Raw genomic sequence first — 9,332 nt, 5'->3', positions numbered from 1 at the left:
GCCTGGAACCAAGTTAACCCGCCACAGAAAACTTGGTAATGGAATACCACGGCCAGGCAGGTCCACACTTGATGATTGACCAGCAAGACTGGCTCACTAATGGAACCTGTAGGGGTAGACCTATCACTGAGGACTGGGATTTTTCTGACTTGGTTCCGGGTAATCCTGTAATAGTAGGATGGTGCTACCTAGACAAGCAGCAGGAAGTTCACTAGTGTTTAACTCTGGCAAGCTAATTACATTACAACAGCGACTTCACTTCAAAAGTGCTTTGAGAGGACTCAAGGTCGTAAAAGGCTATGCAAATCATCCTTTTCCCCCTCAGTACAGTAGCACTGTATTCCTGGGAACGTGACAATCTTCTTAGTCAAGTCACCACAAAATAAAAGTCAACGTTGTCTCAATATTTGCAGATGATACCAAGATCTGTGCAAGTGTTGGAACTGCAGAAGATGCTTATCTGCTCCAGGCAGATCTTAATGTCTTGGGAGATTAGGCTCAAGACTGAAAAGTTATGTATAACTTTGATAAATGCAGTGTTATGCATGTGGGCAGGGCAAATGCTCAACATTCATACACTCTCAAGCGAAAGGCATTAAAGATGGTGGAGGTAGAGATTTGGGCATTCTAGTGCATACATCCATGAAGGCACATGAGCAATGCCATGCAGCGATAGCTTTAGCTAATTAAACCCCAGCAGTACCTCTGCTCACCATTAGAGGTCACTAACTCACAGCTCTGTCAGCCTGCACCTGAACTCTATGGACTTAAATAAGTGGCATGGGGAGGGGAGGAGGCTGTACAGTCCATGTCAGGCAATCTGAAATTTGCACTAGAGAAGGTACAGAAATTTACGAGGATGTTGCCAGGACTGGAGCATTTTAGCTATGAGGAAAGTTGGATAGGCTGGGGTTGTTTTCTTTGGAACAGAGGAGGCTGAGGGGAGACTTGATTGAGGTGTATAAAATTATGAGGGGCCTGGATAGAGTAGATAGGAAGGACCTATTTCCCTTAGCAGTGAGGTCAACAACCAGGGGTCATAGATGTAAAGTAATTAGTAGAAGGATTAGAGGGGAGTTGAGGAGAACTTTTTTCGCCCAGAGGGTGGTGGGGGTCTGGAACTCGCTGCCTGAAAGGGTGGAAGAGGCAGAAACCCTCATCACATTTAAAAAGTACTTGGATATGCACTTGAAGTGCCGTAAACTGCAAGACTATGGACCAAGAGCTGGAAAGTGGGATTATGCTGGGGAGACACATTGGGGCAGAAATTCCGGGGAGGGCTTCCCACGGGCAAATCAAGAAAAAATAGAAATAAAATGCGCACTTACCTGAAGCTGCTATGCCCGCTGGAACTTACGATCCACGGGCCTCCTCTCCCTGCAATGCGCAGCGTGTGCACATTGGGAGGTCCACAGGAGTCACTTGGGCCTGGACACCCAATCACAGGTAAGTATTTTCTCATTCATAGTAATAGATTCCTAAGATATGAATTTCCTATACTATGAATGAGAAAAATCCCAAAACGCACAAACACAACATAAAACATTTAAAAAAACACCGCACACAATAAGCTAATAGAAATTAGAAACGTTACACATGTTTTTTTAAAGAAAAAAAATCCCTGATTTAAAAAAAAAGTTAGGGTTAGGCTTTTAAATAACATTACCTGAGTGGGCAGCGTTTTGACATAAATGTGTTTTTAAATTTTTTATTTTAATCATGTTTTTTCTATGTTTTTAAACTCTTATGCCTGTAACAGTAGGCCATGCACCTGCTTTTTCAGGCGCAAGAGTTTTGAGGACATTTGCTGTGCAAGATATGGGTAAATAACCCAAACTCCCACGTACAAATGTCCTCGCTCCTGATCTGCGGATCATTTGTCAAGCATGCACGTGGCGCGCTGTAAACCGTCTTTTCTGATGCCTTCCCGGGTCCATAGAAACTTCGTACGGACCCGGGACATCGGAAATTCTGGGCCATTCTGTTTACTTGCTCATTTATCTTGGTTGGTCTCGATGATGTCAGAAAGCAGGCACCATCTTCCACTTGAACATTTATCCAAATGGTTCAAAGATTTGAACTGATTTTTATCCCAAAGGTTGCAATTAAACCAAAATTGTTGCATTTTTTTCTCAGCAATAAATGGTAAGGTCGAGTCCTGGTTCTGGAAGGTTAAGGCATTTGTTTACACTTAATTTTCATCCATTGCTAATATCGTATTCCACTGGCACCAGCTGCTGTCCAGTATCCCACGCACACCATTATTCCCGTGTGAATCTTTAACTGGCTATTCGAACATGGGAGGCAGCACCTGCACACAAGTATTTTCTGCGTTGGCCACCACATCAGGACTGACTTTTTTCTTCCCTACCTAATCCAGGCGTTCGCTTACCAGCAGTGCACACTGGCTGAGATCTATGAACACACCGCGTTTGCCAACATATCAGCGACTACATCACAATAGTAGTTAATTGGATATGAAGCCCTTTGGGATGTTCTGCAGGAATGCAAGTGATAAACTGCTATATGAATGCAAGTTATTTCTTTTATTCATTCACTTGCTGGACTCATTGAGAGAAGTGTGAAAGGTTTACTTTCATTTGCCTCACCAGTTTTCCTGCAAATAATGCTGGAAATCACACATTGATAAATATTTTCAGCAAACAGTCTGGACTCAAAACCACTTTTACATGAATTCCTTCTGACCTCCTGCATGTGTTATCAAGCTCCAGTTTTACTCCACATGCCATCGGTGATGTTACAATCTGTTGTAAGCACCGTTTGTCAAGCTGTTGAAAAAAATTCAAACACACTGAGCAGATAAGGTGGCATCAGGTATAAAAAAAACCTGCCCAGCTGTAGTTCAGCATGGCTATGTAGATAAAACGCTCACTGCTAATTCATTGGCTGGCAAGGATGATTTACATTTGGAGGTGCAATTGTTTCTGAAGGAATTTACATTTGTATAAGGGGGCAATTCATTCAATCGGATTACAAAGACCATCCTACATTTGGACCAGAGCCTCTGCTTTCTGCTCCCCCCCCACCCCGCCCGTGGAGTGCGCCACATCTCTGGTGGGGTTGGGGAAGAGATATATCTACATGTACTGGAGATATCCTGCTGACTCCAAGTGATGCAATTTGGTAGAATAAGAGGACATATAAACTAAATGGTACAATCCTAAAAGGGGTGCAAGAACAGAGAGACCTGGGGGTATGTGTGCATAAATTATTGAAGGTGGCAGGGCAGGTTGAGGAAGCAGTTAAAAAGGTTTATAGGATCTTGGGCTTAACAGAGATATAGAAAACCTGTATAAAACACTGGTTCGGCCTCAGCTGGAGTATTGTGTCCAATTCTGGGCATCTCACTTTAGGAAGGATTAGAGAAGGTGCAGAAAAGATTTACGAGAATGATTGCAGGAATTAGGGACTTCAGTTACGTGGATAGACTGGAGAAGCTAGGGTACCAAATTGTTCTCCTTGGAGCAGAGAAGATTGAGAGGAGATTTGATAGAGGTGTTTAAAATCATGAGGGGTCTAGACAAAGTAGATGGCGAGAAACTGTTCCCATTGGTGGAAGGGTTGAAAACCAGAGGACACAATTTAAGGTGAGGGGCAAAAGAACCAACACAAGAAAAAACTTTTTTTACCCAGCGTGTGGTTCAGATCTGGAATGCACTGACTGAAAGGGTGGTGGAGGCAGACTCAATTTTATCTTTCAAGAGAGTTGGATCTGAATAGATTTGCAGGGCTACGGGGAAAGGGCAGGGGAGTGGGATTAGCTGAGAGTTGGCATGGGCTCGACGGGCCGAATAGCCTTCTTCCATGCTGTAACCATTCTGATTCTAAAAGGTCCTCTTGATCAGCCTCTAAACCCTGGGGGCCCCAACGGTCAGCCAATGAGTGTATAAAGCCAGCCAGCCAGCCTTGCCTTGCCATATGCAGAATCGAAGCACTCATGAAAGGTCATCTTGTAGATGCAGTTACTACCTTAAATGTACATCTTTGACATCAGGTGGTCCCAGTGTAAAAGGGATTGGTATATTGTATGAGAATAGAATAATCTGATTACTCTGCAGTTCTCAAAATCTAGATTTGATTTGATTTTTTGGGGGAGCTGTATTTCTTCAAACTGATCTTACCCACTGTCACATGCTTGCTTTCCTACATTACAACAGTGACTTCACTTCAAAAGCACTTTTCCTCCTCAGTACAGCAGCACTGTATTCCTAGGAACGTGACAATCTTTAGTCAAGTCGCCACAAATTAAAAGTCAACGTTGTCTCAATATTTGCATATGATACCAAGATCTGTGGGAGTGTTGGAACTGCAGAAGATGCTCGTCTGATTCAGGCAGATCTTAATGTCTTGAGAGATTGGGCTCAAGACTGGTAAATTATGTATAACTTAGATAAGTGCAGTGTTATGCATGTGGGCAGGGCAAATGCTTAGTATTCATACACACTCCACGGAAAGGCATTAAAGATGGTGGAGATTTGGGCATTCTAGTGCATACATCCTTAAAGGTACACGAGCAATGCTGTGCAGCGATAGAGCAAATAGTGTGTTGGGGTGTATCCATAGGACAATTGAATATAAGACGAGGCGTACTGTTTTGTCCTTGTACAAGACCTTAGTCAGGCCGCACTTAGAATACTGTGTCCAGTTTTAGTCTCCTCACATGGTGGGTGATATGGGGGCTCTGGAAAGGGTGCAGTATAGGGTCACTAGACTAATTCCAAGTCTAAAGCATCTTAGTTATCAAGATAGGCTAAAAGAGTTGAGACTCTTTACCTTAGGGGGGGGGGGGGGGGGAGCAGATTTGATTGAGGTTAAGATAATGAAGGGAATAGACGATGTTCCAGCTGACAGTTTACTTAAATTAAATAGGTTAGGCAGGACCACGGGTCACAAATTTAAGTTGTGCAAGGCTAGATCTAGGTTAGACAGCAGGAGGTGGTTTTTTCCCCAAAGAATAGTAGACCTCTAGAACAAGCTGCCGTTTCATGTGGTGGATGCTGACTCCTGATTTCCTTCAAGTGAAAGTTGGATTTGTTCCTGGCTGCGGCAGAGATCTCCTCTTACAGAAGGTAGGTACTGCAGAGAATTCAAGGCCAGTGATCTCATAGTCGATCGCATAGATTTTTCCCCTCCCCAAATTGGCCTGGGTTTTTAAAATCTGTTTTTTTGCCTCTCCCAGGAGATCACATGGTTTCGGGTGGGGTGAAGTGTATATGTTGTGATACACAGGATATCGCAATTGTGCGGGACAGGCTCGATGGACTAGATGGTCTTTACCTGTCCATCATTGTTCGAATGTTCATAATCTCTCATTTCCACCGCACCCCCCACCCCCACCCCCACCACCTCCCCCCAAACAAAGTGCAAGCTTTTCTAATCCCTCCTGAAGGTAACATTTGAACAAAACCATTATTAATTGGGTTCAGCACATGAAAGCTCAGTGCAGCTGGCCCCAGCACCCAATTGTGAGAAGGGTGACAGAGCGATCACATACTGGCCACCATACATGCAAGTCCGACTTGTGCACTCAAGCTTATTTCAAGGATATTTATTTGCGGCGAGAATTCTACAACCAGCAAGAAATCCAAATGGAAAAAAATAATGAAGGAATAATTTTTTTTTCCCCAAACTTTTATTGAAAAGTTACAGCAATGGTAGCAAAGTCAAAAAAACTCATCTTATAATGGGTCAACGAGAAAAGACCCAGGGAACAAAAATCTTGGCACGGAGCGTACTTTGCCCATACTGTTCCTCAATGAAGTGAGACAAGCAGAGAAATGAATAGCAAATCGCAGCTCATAGCAAATGGGAGTTCAGACAAGAGCATTATTTCCACAGGAACAAGCGAGAAAGACAAGGGATTAAAAAGACAAATCATTTCAGGAATGTTAACAAGGCAAGGTCCAACTTCTGCAGCATTTCCACCTTCACTCACTAGCTTTAATCACAGTACAGCCACAATCAGTGCACACAGCAACATCCTTGTAGGTTTATCAAAAAAAAATGTGCTGGAATATATTTAGCATACTTTGTCATGCCAAAATTAAATAATCTGATACTGCTCCAGTGAAATCTGTTCCGTTTCCATATTCATTTCTTCGAATTATTTATTTAGAGAAGTCACAGGTGAAATATAACCCATGTAAAACAATCCAAGGACCTTGAACTTCTTAAACTGTTCAGTGCTTGCTGGAGGTGAAGTTGCCATCGGCACGCACGCAGAGGCAGAGAGAGAGAGAGAGACGCAGGCAGAGGCAGAGAGAGAGAGAGACGCAGGCAGAGGCAGAGAGAGAGAGAGAGAGAGACGCAGGCAGAGGCAGAGAGAGAGAGACGCAGGCAGAGACAGAGGCAGAGAGAGAGAGAGACGCAGGCAGAGGCAGAGAGAGAGAGAGACGCAGGCAGAGGCAGAGAGGAGAGAGAGAGAGACGCAGGCAGAGGCAGAGAGAAAGAGACGCAGGCAGAGAGAGAGAAGAGAGAGAGAGAAAGAGACGCAGGCAGAGAGAGAGAGAGCGAGAGAGAGAGACGCAGGCAGAAGCAGAGAGAGAGACGCAGGCAGAGGCAGAGAGAAAGAGACGCAGGCAGAGGCAGAGAGAAAGAGACGCAGGCAGAGGCAGAGAGAGAGCGAGAGAGAGAGACGCAGGCAGAAGCAGAGAGAGAGACGCAGGCAGAAGCAGAGAGAGAGACGCAGGCAGAGAGAGAGAGAGACGCAGAGAGAGAGAAACGCAGACAGAGGCAGAGAGAGAGAGAGAGACACGCAGGCAAAGGCAGAGAGAGAGAGACGCAGGCAGAAGCAGAGAGAGAGAGAGAGAGACGCAGACAGAGGCAGAGAGAGAGAGAGAGACGCAGGCAAAGGCAGAGAGAGAGCGAGAGAGAGAGACGCAGGCAGAGGCAGAGAGAGAGCGAGAGAGAGAGACGCAGGCAGAAGCAGAGAGAGAGACGCAGGCAGAGGCAGAGAGAGAGAGAGACGCAGAGAGAGAGAAACGCAGACAGAGGCAGAGAGAGAGAGAGAGAGAGACGCAGGCAGAAGCAGAGAGAGAGAGACGCAGGCAGAGGCAGAGAGAGAGAGACGCAGGCAGAGGCAGAGAGAGAGAGAGAGAGACGCAGAGAGAGAGAAATGCAGACAGAGGCAGAGAGAGAGAGAGAGACGCAGGCAAAGGCAGAGAGAGAGAGAGACGCAGGCAGAGGCAGAGAGAGAGACACGCAGGCAGAGGCAGAGAGAGAGACGCAGACAGAGGCAGAGAGAGAGAGAGAGAGAGACGCAGGCAGAGGCAGAGTGAGAGAGAGACACGCAGGCAGAGGCAGAGAGAGAGAGAGACAGGCAGAGAGAGAGAGAGAGAGAGACGCAGGCAGAGGCAGAGAGAGACACGCAGGCAGAGGCAGACGGAGACACGCAGGCAGATGCAGAGAGGGGGAGACACGCAGGCAGAGGCAGACGGAGACACAGTGAAATCAGTGTACTCCTGCAAACGAGGAGAATTTAGAAAGGGCCAAAACATCCGCTATTTGCATCCCCTCCCACGCACACATTGCATGTCCCTCTTTCTCAGCTCTCAGCAAATTAACTTGATTTATGTCCGTTTTAAGAAACCCCACTGCCATGGGAATTAATCACCAAAAAACACCACATTCAGTTGCAGCTGCCAGGCCTGGACTTGGTATTTATTGACCAACCATTCACCAACTTAATGCAGATGAAACTGGATTGCTTTGGATCTCTTAAAAACCAAACTGGATTTGTTATTGGCTTGTTTTTTTGCCTCGGATTGAATGTACCCGATGTGGTGACCACGTCTCAGTACAGCACAATGCATTCTTCGCATAGAAGCTCACAGCACAGGAGGCCGCCATTCGGCCCATCATGCCTGTGCCGGTTCTTTTAAAGAGCTATCCAATTAGTGACATTCCCCATCTCTTTCCCCAAAGCCCTGAACATTTTTCCTTTCCAAAAATCTATCCAATCCCTTTTGCATGCAGCAGTCTTCTACAGAATAAAGCCAATATTGTCTTAATTTTTTGATAATTGGTAAAATGAGTTAAGGTATGGTACAAAACAAGATGTACTTTAGTACTATCCTTGACTAAAACAAAAACCACCCAGTGACTTGGGGTGCACATATTCGATCTTCAGAATTCTCAACAGTGCCCCACTAAGACTGTGCAGAAGCCAAAATTAGCTGTAGACATTCTCTCATGTTAATTTGTCCCCCTCTTCTCAAGGTGGGTGACTTATGGCTGGACTCACTTCCAATGTACCTCACTCAAATGGCCAACTTCCGTGAACAGGACAGCAGAGTTTGATGCTGTATGCACACACGTATGTCTTCCATTAGAAGTCACCGAACAGCATGCAGCAGTCTTTCCTTCCAAGTCAGGGGCAGAGTGTCCAATTGTAATGCTCCACCAACACCTCAAATCAGGGATTGAATGTGGGGCTTTTTGGCACCGTATGGCTCATTATCACGCCACGTAGCACACTTATTTACAGCGGCTTTTCCCTAGCCAGCAATTTTTTTTTAACATTTCTATTTATTACAAAATTTCAGACCGTTCCTGTTTAGAGTTAGTTATATTTTCCTGCACTTGACTTTCACAAGACCATTATGCATTTCTCACCCCTTGAGTCCATGCTTAAGATAAGCAGCTAAAAGCTTTTGATGAGGCTAATTAGAACTTTAATTCTCTCTCCCCACCCACTCCGGCGAATGCAAAGTGTCTGGGCTACAATTTTCAAAACTAAAACTATACTGTTAAATTAAAGTGAGCACAATAAAATACCCACACCTCAGCATCAATTTACATAAAATATTCAGCCAGACAGTACAAATATATCAAATTAACGTGAACAGCTATATTCTTGGGTGGTAAATGGTACATGTGTGCAGCATACTGGGAAAGGGGATACAGTTAAAACAGAGGCTTCAAAATATTTACAAAAAAGAGGGCAAATTGCAGTCTTAATCGGAAAACAAGCAAAATTCAAAAACAGAACTTTTCACAGCCATTAGTCCCATTGATAAGACACTTTGCAGACACAATATGAGCTTGTGAAGGGGTTCAGAAAATAAAAATCCCACACAAGCTGACCGTTGCCCTTTTTAAAAAGTACAGTTAGTTTTCACAGTTAAAGAACGGATGGATCTCTGCCACAGCACAAGAGTCGCTAACTCTTCTACAAGTCGCAGTCTCCTCCTCCAGAGAGCAGCCCGTGCAGACACATTAAAAGAAGCTACAGAGAGAAAAACACAATGAGACAGATCATCAACACAGGAGGATATTTCAGACACGTGCACAGAAAAGGATATCGAGCAGAA

At 44.8% G+C, this 9,332-nt stretch overlaps 1 protein-coding gene across 1 annotated transcript in view; it reads right to left on the bottom strand.

Moving 5' to 3' along the window:
- Positions 1-7,357: 7,357 nt before the first annotated feature.
- The window catches only part of LOC139265648 (septin-6), a 100,200-nt gene continuing 98,225 nt past the window's right edge, over positions 7,358-9,332 (bottom strand). The window contains exon 10 of the mRNA XM_070882825.1: positions 7,358-9,247. Within this exon, the coding sequence (XP_070738926.1) occupies positions 9,238-9,247 (10 nt within the window). The 3' untranslated portion in view covers positions 7,358-9,237. The remainder of the gene's footprint in view (positions 9,248-9,332) is intronic.

This window comes from Pristiophorus japonicus, chromosome 6, assembly GCF_044704955.1.
Source record: "Pristiophorus japonicus isolate sPriJap1 chromosome 6, sPriJap1.hap1, whole genome shotgun sequence".
In the NCBI taxonomy this organism is placed as follows: domain Eukaryota; kingdom Metazoa; phylum Chordata; class Chondrichthyes; family Pristiophoridae; genus Pristiophorus; species Pristiophorus japonicus.
Note: the sequence above shows the minus strand (reverse complement) of the source record. Positions and strands in the feature narration are given on the sequence as shown.